The sequence below is a fragment of the Aplidium turbinatum genome, chromosome 12 (genome assembly GCF_918807975.1).
Source record: "Aplidium turbinatum chromosome 12, kaAplTurb1.1, whole genome shotgun sequence".
NCBI classification, from domain to species: domain Eukaryota; kingdom Metazoa; phylum Chordata; class Ascidiacea; order Aplousobranchia; family Polyclinidae; genus Aplidium; species Aplidium turbinatum.
Genome location: NC_137483.1, coordinates 16,709,291 through 16,726,890, shown reverse-complemented (window position 1 = coordinate 16,726,890; position 17,600 = coordinate 16,709,291). Strand labels below are relative to the sequence as shown.

At 35.7% G+C, this 17,600-nt stretch overlaps 1 protein-coding gene across 2 annotated transcripts; it reads left to right on the top strand.

Moving 5' to 3' along the window:
- The first annotated feature begins 1,756 nt into the window (after positions 1–1,756).
- On the top strand, positions 1,757–14,497 carry LOC145780917 (organic cation transporter protein-like). Of its 2 annotated transcripts, XM_082592579.1 has the most exons (12): positions 1,757–3,285; positions 4,204–4,319; positions 4,696–4,790; positions 8,136–8,239; positions 8,761–8,915; positions 9,814–9,985; positions 10,186–10,318; positions 11,162–11,271; positions 11,751–11,965; positions 12,404–12,586; positions 13,610–13,748; positions 14,285–14,497. In XM_082592579.1, the coding sequence occupies exons 1-12, from the start codon at positions 3,074–3,076 to the stop codon at positions 14,361–14,363; spliced, it is 1,713 nt and encodes a 570-aa protein (XP_082448705.1). In that variant the 5' UTR covers positions 1,757–3,073; the 3' UTR covers positions 14,364–14,497. The 2 variants fall into 2 exon arrangements, with proteins under 2 accessions (XP_082448705.1, XP_082448706.1); XM_082592580.1 differs by lacking the exons at positions 8,761–8,915; positions 9,814–9,985.
- The last annotated feature ends 3,103 nt before the right edge of the window (positions 14,498–17,600 follow it).

The following is a 17,600-nucleotide window of genomic DNA, read 5'->3' as shown; positions in this document are numbered from 1 at the left end:
AGGTCTTTCAGATGGCACGCGAGAAACCACTTAAGTTGACATGTGAACGTCCACGGTTGACAGTAGTTAAAATAACATAATACAATATTACTCAATGTGCATTTTTTTCTCATAATTAATTTTATTCGTAGGAGATTCAAGCGTTTATGACGCAACATCTAGGTCAGTGGTTCTTAATTTTTTTTGCTGCAATGTTTTTGAAAATTTTTGTTGGACTTGCAACGCACTCAAGGATAGGAATTTCCGTCATTTTTATTTATTTGTGTCTCTAGCTAGCCTTTATTTGTCTCGCGATGAAAGGAATTTAGAACTGCGCTAAGCGATTTTTAAACCATAAGCCAGTGGTTCTCAAACTTTTTTTTGTTGCGACGCATCTGGAAAAGTTTTCTGGACTTGCGACGCACCAGCAAATAAAAGTTAATGAGGAAACTTATTATTAAAGTTTTGTTTGTTGATACAACAACAAAAAGCAATGCATATTATTTAATGTGACGTGTGGGCTTGTTTGTTTTTACAAAGTTCATTAAATCTTGGGAGAATTTTTGAAATTGCCACCCGCATTTTTCTTTCAGTGTTTATTGGTGATCGAAATTTGCTTTTTATCACCGCCAAGGCAGAAAATCCTGCTTCACATAAATATGACGTGACAAATGGGATAACAATTCGTAGTGCTTTCTTCACCAAAGCTAGATAATCGCCATTCATTGAAAACCAGAAATTTGCCGGATTTCCTAAATTGAACATCCTTTTCAGGGAATTGTCACAAGAAAGGTCAATGTAGTAGGCTTCTTTTTCTTGTGCAGTAAAAGACAGTGGAGTAGGTTGGACGAAAGGATCACGAATCCATTCGTAGTTTGATAAATTTTTCGGGAAGTATTTTGCAAATTTCGACTCGAGCTTGGACAAATGTTACCCAAATATGCTTCACAAATTTGAAGGCAGCGTCATACTTTTCTTTTCAAGCAAATTGGACAAGAAAGTGAAGTATCGAGAGCTTCCAGACAGGTTTGCTATATGTTCCTTCCACAATAGCAGCTTTTTAACGAATGCTGCAATTTTATCTGAAATGTCATTTTTATTCGGCCCTTGCATAGAAATGTTCAGTTTGGCGAAGATATCACACAAGTAAAGTAAGCCAATTTCAATAAAAAATTGTTCTGAGCTAAACAATCTGCAAGTGGATTATTTTCTTGCTGCAAAAAAGCCTGAAGTTTATCCACCAATTCATAGAAGCGTTCAAAGAATTTTCTAAGCGAAAGCCACCTGGATGAAAATTAAAAGAGCAAACTCCGATGCGCTGCATTCATTTCTCCACAAAGTTTTTTGAAAACTCTTGACTTCAGTGGGCGTGTTTTAATGAAGTTAACAACTTTGATGACAACTGAAACTGCTAATCAAAGGATTAACCTCATCTTTATAAGATAAACTGAATTCAGCTACGAAACAAAACTCTTCTGCGACGCCCTTGGAAAATTGAAACGACGCACCAGGGCGTCGCGACGCACAGTTTGAGAACTACTGCCATAAGCAATTGCTACAGTTCGTACTGATGAGTTCTTGTGCACATGTCAGGATATTACAGCATCTGTGAGCGCTTTATTATGCAATTGAGTTTCGATACGAAGCTGAATCATTGTGCGACGCCCTTGAGAAATTGAAACTACGCACCAAGGGCGTGGCGACGCACAGTTTAAAAACCTCTGGCCAAATAGATCAAATTTCCGTAGCTTATAGGTTTTCTTGCACTCATAGAATTTACAGTAAAACCGACCAGTGCCTTTTCATTACGTTGTTTAAGATTGTAAGAGATGTTTAGAGATGATCTGAGAGAGGTTTGGAGAAAACCGCTGTGCGTTGCGTTTTCAACCATACTAACGTCAAACCAACGTTGTATTAATACATCACGTAGAAAGTGGTAAAGATATGCTATTGTGTTGTAATACCACAATTATTGTTAATCAATCAGTTTTTGCACCCAAGTAAAACCACAGTTAGAAAATAAACTTTTTCAAATTAAATCTACTTTGGTACATTTTGGAACTGATTTGCCGGCTGGGACGTAAGCGATAAAACGTTTATCAAAACTTTATTACGAGGAGTCGAGCAAGTTATCTTAACAGGTTTTTGATAGGCCTGGGAAAAGTGAGATAAATAAGATTTTTGTGTTGTCAAAGTACGTAACTTGATGCTATCATTTTGCCGTTTTTAAAACACTTTTATGAACTAGGCTACATATAGGCCTACAATAAATATTAAAAAGAAAATGTGTGTGTAGAAACTATGAAACAATAAATATAGGCTAAGGTGCAGTGGAAATAAAATTACAAAATAATGTACTATTTAGCAATGATTTGGCCTATTTTGATATATCAGTGCATCAGCAATTCTCGCACTGAAATGCTGTGAAGTTTATTCTGAAAACTGAAACTCTTAGAACTCAAATACCGAGTTTTGTTTCCAAATGTTTTGCAGGACTTCCATGTTACAATACTTGTATTACAAGACCTAATAACGTTACATAACGACCGTATCTACGCTTAACAGAGCTATCTGTATACAAAATTGTAAGTAAACATCACTTGTCGAGTGGTTGAAATTGTTAAAAATCTTTTTTCCACTGACATCGTTCTAGAAAATTAGTTACTCCTATAGTTTCGATTCATTTGTTTATTTAAACTTGATTTATTTGTTTAAAGCTCACTTCTTGGCTTTCTCGTATCACTGGCAAGAAAAGAAGTAAGCTATGCATGCAGTAATCATTTCAAAATTACTGTATAGGGAACAATGTAATTGCGTATCTTCTTTAGTGAGCGTGAATCGTTTACAGATTTAAAAAATTGATGTCGTTAAAATCGTTTTCTAGTTGGTCTGTGATGCCAGTTCAAAATACCATCCATGATGTTGTATCCCAGCATTTCGACCATTGTGCATTTAAAATTATTTTAGCATTGACCACAATTAAGAGTTTCCGCAAAACCATGTTCATAATATACATACAGTGATTTGTAATTTGCAGAAATGGGGCACTAAATAACGCATAGTGAGGTAAAGCATTTTTGTTTCAACTATAAGCATGACTTATCAAGAATTGGTTAAGAGTGCAGGAAGTTTTGGCTTTTATCAAAAGAGAAGTATTGCGGCGATCTACCTAGCTTGCTTGTTCAGTGCCTCTACAGTTATGCTATGTAGTGTGTTTGTTCTCTACACTCCTCCACATCGATGTTACATACCAGAATTTGATGGAGAAAATTCCACTGAAAATGAATTACCAGTAATAGCAGACAGGTGAGTCACTTTTCTCTTTTTTCAGTTTTCAACTAAAATTAAACACTCGCCTGCGATCAGTAACGTAACTAAAATTTTAAGGGGGAAACTGCTCTCCTGCAAGTTTCTTCTTATGGCTACGTTCCTGCGTATGATACACATCAATGTTAGTTCATGAAACGTTGTGTAGACTTTCGACTTGTGTTACCATCAACACCACGACAGCTTGTTGGAACGACGTCAGAAAGCCAAGATTTAGCGTCTAGTGTGCTATTGCCCCGACATAGTTTGGTAATTTGTTTGCTTTTTCAATTTATTCATCTTTAGTTTCCTTTTTACTGTCTAACATATCGTTTCAATTTGTATGTACAAGATAAGCGTTTGTTTGCACTAAAAGGTAAACTTTAAAAGTCGTAGCCTAGTCAACTAGCCTATATCGTAAGTCTAGAAAATACACACTGCACAGTAGGCTACATTTTCTTTTGAACTCGTATTTGCAGAAGGAAAATAAAAAAATTAAGCAATCTTCATTTCCCTATGTTACAATTGTTAGATAATTATAGGCCTACAGTCTGTTGATCTAGGGTTTTAGGCTATGTAAAAATCGAGCTAAATTTTCAAACATATAAAACTAGTGGTAGGCTACTAGTCTATAGCTATTAAGCCTACACCATTTTGCGAATTGAACAAATTACTTGACGTTTAATTATGTTACATATTTCACACAAACGCTTGTCAGAAAACAATGGCCTTGGAAGAATTTTCTGATACTTTTTCTCAGTGAGAATTGTCAGAAGTCCGTATTCTTGGAATTATGCAATTTGCTAGATTTGAAGAACCAAAAAAGTAAATTATTTGATGAAAAACATTGTAAAGCAAAAAGGATGTATGATATGATATTAAATTTTTCATGTACAACTACTGCATGTGTGTATGCAGCCAAAACTCAACTACACAAGCTGAAAAAGATCTTGCTCAGTACGTGCCAATTGAGACAGGGCTTGACGGGAAGCAGAAATGGAGTCAATGTTCTCGTTACAGCAATTCACACTATGGTACGTGATATTTTCATGCTGTTAAGCTGCGTTTAGATTAAACTTTACGACAAGTTGAGATTAAATACACCTATGTCTTGTGAGTAAACTTGACAGCAAATGAAATATGGTGTAAGATACAAATATGCTGAATGTTTCCGATACCCTGTTACAATATAGGCGACAACAAAATACTCATGCAAAGAAATAAGCCAAGACTAGAAGCAAGCGAAGAAATAGGATAACGCCGATGACAAAAATCTATTGCTTTTGATGTATTCAGTCTTATAGTTTATTGAATGTAGCTTATCTAGTAAAAGTAAAACTTGTTTCGTAGATCTGTTTGTACACTTGTAACCTACTTTCTTGAGTAGCCTATCTCTATATTTCTCTGTAGCCAACGCAACATCGACCGCTAACCGCACAGTTATAAGCTGCGACAACGGCTGGAGATATTTTGCTGTTGAAGGAGTGCTTTCTGCAACAATGGAGGTGATATATTTTGTAATGGAATTAAGTAGGCTAACTTTTAAAGCAATTATTACCAGACTGATCATTTGTGCAAAGTGGAAGATATTTCTTGTGTTGATTGGTTTTTGAGTCTTTATCCTCTCACTGACAAAGCTTCTGATAAGTTATTCCTGGCAGTTTGTATACATTTAAAACACTGACGCAAGACCAGTTACCGAGATCGGCAATGAAGTTTTCGATTGTTGTTAAAGTGTTGCTACCGGGGAATTACTCCATCCACTAAGTGCCACTGAACGAAGGATAGTCCTACATTAGGGTGGAGTGAAAAAAGAAAATTTTGATTTTAGCTCTGTAATAGCGATTAAAAGTTGTAGTGTGGCTTGACTATTAAGCTTTGAAAATTTCAGCGTTTTAAAATAAAGTTTTCGTCTGCCGCAAGCAAGTTCAAGATTACAAGGGATGTGCTGATTAAATATCACAATTTGCTTCAGAATTTTTTCCGCAACAAAACCATCGCATGTGACGTCATAGAGGATATTTCTTACGATTCAATTAGTCCATTTAAGCAACATAATCGGAAATATGCAATTCTTAAAAAGGGCCTGAAAAAGCCATTGCAGCGGTTTGTATGTCTGTTGCATTTTAATGAATTACCACTGAGACACTTGATGCATTATCTTGATGGAGTTACATCTGGTCCACTAAGTTTTTCTGGCTCCATTGGTAAAAAACTTGAAGACTGTGACAGTTTACCAGTCACAGAGTTTGAGGCTGTTGATATTCAACTGCCTTCAATTGACGTGAGCTTAAGCACAGACCAGCAGTAGCCTACTGTACTTGTATGGCATCTGTAAAGCAATTAGCTCAGGGCGTTGTGATGCCAAGCTTGCCTATTGTAATCCAAGAAAGATGAATCACTCCAGATGGCTGACAACAACCAATCGCATTTTGAAGCTTTATGTTTCACGAAACAATCCCTGTAAAATCTGAGAGCATTGGTCTTCTTCATCGTGTATCACACGGCCGTAGCCCAGAGCATCACGCAGGCTCTTGCTCTATCGTTGAACTCGGCCAAATTCTGTGCAGAGCACCTTGCTTTTAGGTCAGGGCATTCGAGTAGATGTTGCATCGTTTGCTCCTGTCCGCATTTGCAACTTGTGCTCCCCATGGAATACCCCCAGTGTCTCATCAAGGTTTTACACCTGCCAATACCAGTTCTTAAGCGGTTGAGGCATCGCCAATACTTCCACGGTTCACGTTTTCCGGGAGGAAGGCTCTCCATGGGTGTGAGCTCCATATTGGCCAATGTCGGTCCGGCTGCCAGTCTCTCCTGCCATAGTTGAACCCGCACATTGGCGGCGACATCGTCATGACCTAATGGGACAACTGAAGCAAGGAAACTTTTGGTGGAGTAGCGTTGGTGGAGTAGCCTACATTGCCAAGTTATACGCTCCAACGTGGTTTGCAGTGAAAACGCAACCTTCCTGTACTACTTACTGTAAAGGAGCTAAACACTTTGTTTCACGTAGTTAAAAAGTCGCGCTGTCTTAGCGCTGAACTAAAAGCAATAGTTGTCCCTGGTATCAACCGAAATGCCTTTTTTGCTCACCAAGAGAACCTATTGCTGTGGATGTTGGTAGATGAACGTCTGTACAACAGAAAATTAGCACTGAGAAGGATAGTTTCCAGAAAACAAGGTCATGGAGATTCCATTCGTCTCTTTAAAGTTCCACTCTTGATCTTTGAAGCAAACGAATACTTTGAACTGATTGATTGGCAGCATACAGAGAGATATGAACTACCGCTAACTTGAGACATACCGGACAGTCAGTTAATGTCCTTCATTCAAGATGCTGCAGCTCCAGAGCTTGAATTTCCTAGCTATCCGTGTCACACGCAAGCCATGGAAGGGGCCGTGCGCCTCGTTATTGAAGCAGCATCTGCGGTGTGTGGGCAGAAACAACGGGAAGGATTCATTCGAAGTAGACTGCAGTCAAAATTAGAAATGCCTGTATTCAATACAAAACGAGAGTTTTTGACAAATGGAGTGCTTAATGAGATTTAAACTCATGGGAGTCGGCAGAGAGGGGCACTTGTCTCCCTGGATTTGAGTTTTATAAACGTTTTTTTCCTTATGAAAACGATACTTTCAAAAATGTTTCTTACCTTTGGGCGATAATATCTTTTTCATCCAATTTTCTTCGAAGTAAACCAACATTTTTCCAGGACTATTTTTTCGCGCTTTTGGAAACTATCGCTAAGTATGCCTTGGAAATATCTTTAATTGTAACGTTTTCGCTCGTGCCGTCCAAATTTACGTTACATTTCATCAATACACTTAGCTACGTTGCACTCGTTGTAGCTCACAAGATGAAATTTGGCTTAAAAGATGTTTGCCCCCCCCCCTGCAATATTTCTGCCAACGCCCATGTACTGTATAAGCTGATGATTTAAAAAGCGTTTACAATATTTATATGGGATCAAAAGTAAACAGGCAACCGAAATCTCACTATTGTCATATTAAGAAAAACACTTTTCTACTGTAGTTTGCTTTACCTTCATTGCACATACTTGCTTAAACTGTGCTGATGAACTTGTGAAAGGAACAGAAATTTGAAGAAAATAGCTTAAAATCCGTGTTTTTTCTTATCAGTTGATCATATACATGCAACAAGCGTTCTAAAAGACGTATTTTCCACTGCATTGCAACGATTTATGTGTAATTTACAACTCTGATATTGTTAGATAGAAGTACCGAAGGTAGAAGTTAGATAAAAGTGACGATCTGCTAATTGTGATGACGTCATAGCTCCAAAATACCAGTGAAAACTTCAATGGACTTGCGGCAGACGTAAACGTTGATCAAAATTAAAAATAATTTCAGCATGTGAATACATTTACCACATCACAACTTTTAGTAACTATTACAGATTGATTCTATCAACTTTCATTTTTAACCTATGTTTCACTCCACCCTATCCTACATGCTCTAAACGCGTTGCTCAAGCGCACACCACGAGAACTGAACTAGCGCTGCTTGATGTTGAATTGGCTCTTAACCATTTAGCTATCGGGGCGGATGTGTTTTCTAATTGTTGTTTCTAATCTTTCTGTGGGAGTCATTTCGTCAAAACTAAAAAATCCGACAAGTTTTGGACTACGACCTTTACGTGTAGCTTGCTACGTTTTTACGTTACTACGTTTTTACGTTACTACGTTTTTACGTTACTACGTTTTTACGTTACTACGTTTTTACGTCACTACGTTTTTACGTTACTACGTTTTTACGTTACTACGTTTTTACGTTACTACGTTTTTACGTTACTACGTTTTTATTACTACGTTTTTACTTTGCTTACGTTTCAGTTTGATTTGGTGTGTGACCAGTCTTGGCTGGTGCCTTTAGCACCATCTATACAAATGTTTGGAGTGATGGGAGGCGGAGTGCTCGGTGGATATCTTTCAGATAGGTACACTTCCTAGTTTTATTAGACAATATATTAAGTTTGTTCTGTGAAAATTGCTGATTTGGAATTCTTTAATTTTTAAAATAGCTAATAAAAATTAAACTATAGCTCAATAATGAGTCTTCTTTGAGTGAATTAATGATTTAGGCTCTCAAAAATGTTTGAAATCATACAACCTGCAACGTTAAATATAACTGAACAGTGCAAAATCAGCAATAAACAATGTTTTTTTTTTAATTTCATTGTTTGCACAACAACGAAAAAAGCAAGTGTAATATTAAGTGATACAAATGTTGATATAGCTTATATTAATAATAATGCACTTGTGTCGTAGCCTAGTCTACTTGTTTTCGTATAAGGTGATCAACAGTAGGCTAATAGTAGATATCATAAATTGTGATGCTGATATTGCTATTTCACATTCATCAAATGCTGGCAGTTGGAATTGCACGTGAAACAGAGTAAAAACTTATCCCCGGAATATTAATAGTAATTACCTTTATTTCACCTTAAAACACCTACAGATATGGAAGAAGGTTTGCAATTTTGTCTAGTTGGTCTTTATTGTGCTTCTCTTCCTTGATGATTGCTGTTTTTCCCATTTGGAAAGTCACTTATTTGTTCTGGTTTCTGATGGGAGTCGGTTTCGTCATCAGGGTTACAGCTTCAATGGTTTTAAGTATGTTGTTAACATTAATTTAGCTTTCTACAAATTAGTTTGGTCTGATTCAGTTTGTTTTTATTTTTGATCATCACACCAAAAACGATACCCTAGCAAAAGTAGGGAAAGGCTATGACGTTTATACGTGATTGAAACCGAAATAAAATAAGTTAAAAAGATGGCATCGTAGTAATATCTTCAACAAAATGTCAAAGGAATCTTGCAAATAGTTTGAATTAAAGCAACAGTAGCCTCTATCAACATTTCTAATCGCATGGGTAAAACATGATGGGGATTCTAGCCCAATAGGCCTACTGTAAAATTTTAAAGTACTGTATGATAGATCATCAAATTATTACGCTCCTTCCTCGTATTGAGGCTTGGATACAATCTATGCACCATTGTTCTCGACTGCACTTTCATAACTTAATTTTGTCCATTTGGTGATGTTTGCTGTCCAGACCATTCTTGGTCTGCCTTTTTTCTTTTATTGTTTGGCCCCCTTCTATTAATGATCTTTGTAACGAGTTTTGCCTTATTGTGTGTCCGAAATACTTCAATCTTCTTCTTTTGACTATTTGTAAGAGAAATTTGCTTGAATTGAATTTGGATAATATTTCATCAGTAGTGGACTTTTGTTTCCATGAAATTTTTATGATAGAAAAGACAAATAAAAGATCTAAAATAGTTCAATTTATTTCACCATTACGCTTAATGTGATGATCGACAGAAATCTTTTGGAGTGCAAGTGATGAACTAGAGACAATTCCTGAAAACATTTGAACAGCTTGACATGGGAACCAAAAAGCTAGTGCTTGATTTTAAATCATTCGGTTTAGTTTGTTTTTAAATAAGCCTGTTTAGTAAGGTATTAATAAAACAGGTTTAAAGCTATGATTATAATTAAATTTTGCAGTAAACGAGGTTTCGTCGAGCAAACACAGATATGCCGCTGGTACTGGAGCTGCGGTGTCTAGTGCCGTTTGCTTCATGCTGATTCCCTTGCTCAACTACGTTATTCCGAATTGGCGTTACTTCTTGGGAGTGTATGCTGGACTACAAACTATAGTGGCCGTGCCTCTATTTTTGTAAGACTTGATTGATTGTTGCTTTAAACATTTCGCTTCAACACTCTAGCTAGCACATATATTTATTAAATCTTTCACAAGTAGCCTAGGCTACATTATTTGTCAAAAAATATTGATTAACCATTAAAAATGCAGATGTCAGTAAGCTATATCTTTTCATCTTTGGCAACAGATGCAAGATTGATTTTTGTTTTTACAAGTTGGGCCAAAGAATCACTCAAATGGCTTGTTCAAAATGAAAAATACGATCAGGCTCAAGATACTTTGAAAAATATCGCAAGAGTGAACAAGAAGAAATACGTAAATTTTCCTTCAAATGGTCTTGAAATGAAGGTAAGGCGCTTCCACGTTCAAAGTAAAGTAATTCGAAGATATTACTTTACTGAAATACAATAAACTTTATAAGTAAAATAATAGGCTATACTTAGGCTAAGTGGTCTACAACAGTGTGAAAATGAGATTCTGTTGGAATAGCTTAGAGTGATCAAAAAATAAAGAGCCCAAAATGTAGATACCAAACTCATTCTTTTGCTCCTAAGCTTAAAGTGACTTCCCAAATTTTAGTAATCTATAGAGTAGTTGAGTTGGTTACCTGCTCTGCGATGCACGATTTTCCATTCAACTGCCATATCTATGTTAAAAGTGATATGAATAATCTATAAGATGCTGAAGGAATCATTTCACATATATATTTTTTTTTGAGTAAGACCGTTTTACAGCAAAATCGTAGAAAAATCACTTTGACAGCAAAACCAGTTGCATTTGAAAAATAAAATAAAACATAAAATATTAAAAATTATCGTCTCGAAAACATACGTGTCGAAAACGTTTAAGTTGATTTTTTTAAAATTATGGTATATCTCTTTGTAATGAAACATGTTAAACCCGCTAAAGCTACTTTGTTTTGTTTGTCTATGGTTCAACAAAGCAAACTCTCTACCAAAGCTTTATCATAATGAAAAATTATACGATAAATTGCATCAATTAGGCTAGCACTAAGAAATCTTTATTCTAACTTAAAATGTGCTTTTGGACTTCTTTCATTCAGCTGCGATGTACATTCTTTTTTTCTCCGTCAGAGCTTACCTACATCATTTTATTTGCATTTTGCCTCATAAAACGAACAAAAAAACACACTTCTTATATGTTTTACTTAATTTGTTTATATCGTCAAAGAAAATTGCTGAAAATCCAGAGAGAAAACCCTCAAAACGACGACTTTCTTACGTTGACTTTGCCAAGATATCTTTCCTCAGAAGAAGGTTGGCCATATTTGGGATAGCCTGGTGAGAACTTTGTTACCAAGGTAACAAAATTGTGTGAAAAACCTTCTTATGATTTGTGCACTGATACATTCTTACAAATGTTGATAAAACTTGCAAGGAAGGAAGTAAAAATAAAGAAATCATGTACAATGTGAAGTGATGGTGTTTTTTAAGTTTTGGTAAGTCTAACACAAGAAGTGTTTACTTACTGTACATACTCTTATTACCAGTTTCACAAAACTATAAACTTGGTCCAAAAAATCAAAATGTTTTTCACTACGTGTCAATCCGTCTCATATTATGCACCATTAAAAAAATCTTTGCAAAGTCATGAATGTTTTGCAATGCTATTCTAATCACTACCACTCTTGTGAATACATTCGGGTTGTTTACTGTACTTTGGATCTTTTCAAATTTTCCAATAGCAATTGACATCCTTTTTACATTAAACTGACGTGTGTAGTAATCTTTAAATTTTTGTTACGCATGTCTGTTGCTAGGTTTGCTTCAATAATGACTTTCTATGGCTTGTCCTTGAATACAAACAACCTCGGCGGAGATCGTTACGTGGCATGCTTCATCACTGGCGCTGTGGAGTTACCGGGATACTTTCTATGTTACATCACTATGACAAAATGGGGAGGGAGGATTTCGTACATGCTAACCACTGGTGTTAGCGGTTTGTGTTTGCTATTGACTCCTCTTCTGCTGAATGGTAAGAACTTTGTTTTGTGCATTTATTTTTCTGAGAATCCGTAATTTGAATAATAAAACGTTCTTTAGTTTGTTTGGCTGCTATATAGGGACGAAATGCATTTGTGAATTTTACTGTACAGTCTCTGATTCTACAGCAATATCAAAAATAATAACTTAGACCTACTTAAGAAAGCATGGTTGTCATGCAATAATATTGTGTTGGCATGAACTTGTCAATCCTTTTTTTGATTCTGAGAGTTTTTTTTTTCAATAGCAGCGTGCTTTTAATAAACACCAAGAGTTTTTACAGGAGTCTGGAAAACAACTTTAATTTTGACAAAAAACGAATTTGTCCCAAAACAAAAACGTTACATTTTGTTTCTGCATATTTTTGAAGTATTCTTAGTGAAACATATTTTTATCAAGACATTAAAACAAACCCTTGCACACTTTGCAGTTACATCCGTTGCGGTGACAATTTGCAGCATGGTTGGAAAGCTGTTCATCAGTAGTTCCTTTACCAACTTATACTTATTCACTGGAGATTTATTTCCTACACTTTTGAGAAACCAATCATATGGCGCCACGTCATTTTTGGCAAGATGGGCAGGAGTTCTCGTGCCTTTCGTACTTTATCTTGGTAAGTTGATGTACGATGGCTGGTTTTACTTTTACCTACCTACTTCTGGTGATGTAGCCTACTGGTGTATAATTTGCTAGGCTATTATTATTCTGTATTTGCTGTACCTACAGTTTAGGTTACATAAGTATTTGACAGCTTTGGTTTGTGTAAATAAGTTATGTGCAAACGGTTAAAAGTTTGTATACATGCCAATACTGATAAACATTGTCGTGGCCTACTTTGACTACCAACCAACTGTCGGCTGCACGGCGGACTGTTGAGTACCTTAGCAAAACGCTTGAAAAGACACCGGCTCTACACCTCTCAAGAGCAAAACTGCGTCCTTTGCAAACTACGAAATACCATGTTTGAAAGTGAACACAAATATTTGGGCTTCTTGCCTTCCAGTGTACTGTACTTTATTCACATCTTCACCAACCTGGCACCAGCATTGATACAACCACCTGGCATCAGCAATTTCCGTTTTATAGCATGTTCCTGATCTAGTATGCTTATAAAACTTATTCACATTATTACATTTTATATAAATGTATGCGGTATCGTTGTATCGTATGATGTCATGCACGTGTAATTACAAACACAGTATTACACTCCCAGAAAAAAATCATAGTCAGTTTCAATACTGTATGTGCGTTTTGTGCAGGCTTTATAGGGCCTAATAGGATTGACCTATTTGCTACAACAAGCCTATCTATTGGTTCTTTTGATGGAGATGGATTTGATATTTTCTAAAACTTAATTTTAAAATACTTTTTAGTTGTTTGTACTTTTGCATTTTATGTAGGCTACAATACCGGTACAGTCTGTGTTTGTGTAAATTTTTAGAAAAATTACTTTTCGTTTTGTAGGCCTATCTCAGCGCGTTTGGACGCTTTCAGAATGAGAGCTCGTAAACTAGACAAGAATTTACAGCAGCTCCATCTTGGGACATAGCCTATTAAGCTAATAGGAATTTTTAATTGTTAGCCTACTGATCAATAGCCTAATTTTCTCACAACCCACATAACTTTGCACTTCCAGGAGAAATATATCACGAAGCTATTCCTTATTTAGTCATGGGTTCAATAGCAATTCTGGCAACTATAGGAATGTTCTTTTTACCAGAAACTAGAAAAACACCAATGCCCGACACAATGGAAGAGGCGAAGTTACAAGACCAGTAAGAAATCCTAAAATTATTTATTGATAGCCTAAGCTAAAATAGAAATGCTTACTAGCCAAAAATATAAATTTTGTTTCATTTCGATCTTGAAAATATTATAAAAGGTTTTGAAACCAATGTTCAAGCAGCTAATGTAAAAAGTTCTATTGCTTCAACTAAAGATAGGTTGTACTTCGGAAAATTGTTTCATTTTAATTGTTCTATCTTAGAAGCAGCACCTGTTGTTGCAAAATCAAGCGATGTCTGGGCATCTGTAAAGACTAAAGTATAAACCGGAACAAAACAGATACAGGCAATGTTAAAAATCAACACACTTAGCCTGTTTGTACTTAGCTATAAAGGCAGCATTTTTTTTCATTGCAATTAAAAGCAACAGCCAAAGGGTCTACAAAACCACAAGGAAAAGCACTATTTTAACAAAAAATAAGCTAATTTAAATGCGATTGCGCTGAATTGATTTCCATTTAGATTGAAAACTCATCAATGTAGCAAGCAGCTGTAAAATAACTCTCCACTATTTATATTTCTCGCAGAAACAGAAACGGAATTAACAGCTGCAAAAAAAAATCGGAGTACATCTACAAAGCTGGCAAAAGACAAAGCAAAATATGAAATTATGAATGTTTCGGGAACCTTCGCCTCTCAAAGTCTTTTACAAATCATGTTTTAGAATTAGAAGGAATTGTAGGCTACTGTTTGTATAAACAACATGCTGTGATGATTAAAATGTATTAAATGTTTCAGCAAAAATAGTGTTGGTTTGGAAATTTTCTTAATTATGAAATATCAGGGGTGTGAAGGAGGAGAGTATAAGAGGGTCACCAGTCACTTAAACTGCGCAATTCATTTACTTGAAACTTTTCTGTTTTGAAAACTCGAATGCAAAACAAGGAATAGCATCAACATTCCAAGAATACGTCATTTAATGAAGTTGGTGTTTGGCATATTGTGACCAGCCAAGTATTTACAAACACATTTATGACATCATTATCGTCTTTTGCTTCCATCGGAGTTTTGATTGTCTTACGTTTCTTAGGGTGTCCGACGTTTTTTTCGTAAACAGTTGTTCCTAAAACAATTATTCGTAAAGCATTTTTTCGTGCATGCAATTGACCGTAGCCTAATACTAATTGTTCGTAAAACAGTTACAATTCTTTACAAATAATTAATTAGGGTAGCATATATGCTAGAGATGTGCTAAATGTGACGTGCTGTAGACGAGCAGACAGAGAGTCCCTGATTCAGAATGGCAGCGAAAAAGGAAAGCCAAAACTTTTGTATGGTGGCCAGCTTTATTACTAAGATTATAGTGCACTTAACTCACAAGGGCAAGAAACTACTTATTGGAAATTTGAGCATTTTCAAAGGAAATGTCCTGCACAAGTAACAACAGGGGCGCCGAAACAATTTTTGTTTGGGGGGGGGGGGGCAAGATTATGAAAAAGGGCACTTTTGTTGCTGAAAGGCCAATTTTTTTAAACTTTTAAGATAAGATATAGCGATAATGCTCATCTATCAGCTCACTATCGAGTAATGATACAAGTGTCCGGTATACAAAGAAGGACATCATGCTATGTTATAATGATGTAACCTACTGTGTTGCAGAATTTGTGCTGTGAATATTATTTTGAGCTTTTGATTGAAAGCTTTTAATTAACAATTTCAAAAATATTTTCATTGTCGAATATCTCAAAAACTAGAGCCAATTCGAAAAAACTAAGTGCATTTTCGGAATCAGGGGCCTTGAAATACTTTAAAATGACTCTCACCTTTACTTGTGCCAAAAATTTTTGTTGGCCTGTGTTATAATTAGGCTAAAAGCGAATAGCAGAAATTGCTATATTGCAAAATGTGCAGTAGCTAACATGACTTTAAAAGAGCACCATTGCCCCCCTGTCCCTTCACGATGCCCCCCTTTCCCCCGCTTCCGGCGCCCCTGAGTAACAACTGAGAAATTGTTCACAAACAATTGACCTATCACCTGTTTACGAACAATTCATTATACGAACAATTGATGTAGCCTATACGAAGAAATGATTTACGAAGAATATGTTTACGAAGAATTAATTTTACGAACAACTGTTTACGAACAATTCACCTATAACCGTCTACCTCTAGAAAAACCGAACTTTTTGAATCCAGCTGACAACTAACATAAAACAAACTGCTGTTAGAAATGAGTTGATTTGCTTCTCACTTGACCGACGCTTCCTGATCAAGTTTGAACCAAAACGCCAGATTTGTGTCTTGAAGCTATATTTATCCGTAAGGCAGGCTGAAGTAACAAACTAATGCTCCTGCAAACGAACGTTTGGAAATCTCATTGCAACATTTCTTTCTTTGTAGCTTTTGTCAATTTTAGGATTAAATTTTAAAACAGCCTTAAACATTTAAGATTTAAAAAAATGAGAGATATAAAATTATTACTTTTCAGGATATGACTACCAGTGCTGGTTTGCTTTGAAAAATACAACCTTCTTTCCATGTACACAAATGTAAATTATATTTACGTCATAAATACAGTAATTAAACTACCAAACAGATTATCCTATTTCTGCTCATCATGACGATGCGCGGCTATTAGTTTTACAAATAGCTTCATATCACCTGACAGCAAAACGTTTTATTCAGTCATATAAAAAGACAAAACATTAAAAGCATTCTATTGCATTAACACGTTTGAATCAGAGGGGTTGTAAAAATAAGTTGGGCCCGATAGCTTATCAATGAGCTGAGGGTCCAAAAATAAAAATACCTATAAAAACATATTTTTAAAAAGTTACTGTACGAATAAAAAAAAAAGGATATTAGGCTGCAGCCCCGATAGCTCAGTTGGTTAGAGCGTGACTCCGTGAACGAAGAAGCTTTAAGATCAAGGGGCGCTGCTTCGGGGTGTACGCTTGACCAATGCATTCTAAGGACTGCTCTCCACTCAGCGGCACCTAATAGATGGAATAATTGCCCAGCAACAGCACAATCAACTATGTTAACAAATGCAACACGATGTCAGTATTTCAACAGTTTTTCGGACAACTAAGTGACATTTCCTTCCTGAAAGCAACGGGTATCACTCCATACTGTAGGTTACTTTTCACTTTATCAAACTATAGGCTACTAGGAAAGATTTTTGAATAACCTACTGTACTCAAATCTGTTGCAGCTGACGAGTCAATTGCATCTTAGTTGACAAGACTTTTTACAAAACATTTCCTTTTCACTAAATATTTAAGATGTCATGCTGTTCGTAAATGGCAACCTGTCAATGAAAAGACATTTTCAAAATCTTTTTGAAATATTACGCCAATGATATTTTATGTAGTTTCTAAAGCAACTCATCAAATGAAAATAAAAATCTTGACCGAAAAAAATTGACATTAACCTTAGATATTGATCTTAACAAAATCTTCTTTTAATTTTTCTTTTTAAGCCAAATGTGAAAATGAATAGTGCGGCTTGGACCAAATGTCATCGCAAAAAATATACAGTGTCTGGGTTAAGTTATTAGAAATCTATATGTCATAATAAACGTTTATAAAAACAAATCGAAAAACGATTCAGTGAAAGTGGTAAAGACTTTTTACAATATTATTCCTAAAAGCTTCAGCATTGCGCAGTTAAATTGCAAATTATTGCAGAGGTTTGCCAGACATATTATTCTTTTATGAAATATAAAATCGATATGGTGGTGTAGGTGCATTTCACTGAGTTTGCTTATTTATTATTTCTATGATGGAGCAGCATGAAAAACTTAGTTTTGGTTTTGTAGGGCTAGCAATTAAATGACCATAAAATAAACTGAATTGGCCTATTTAATGAAAGGAAAGCCTGCTTCTTTTTTCATTACAACAA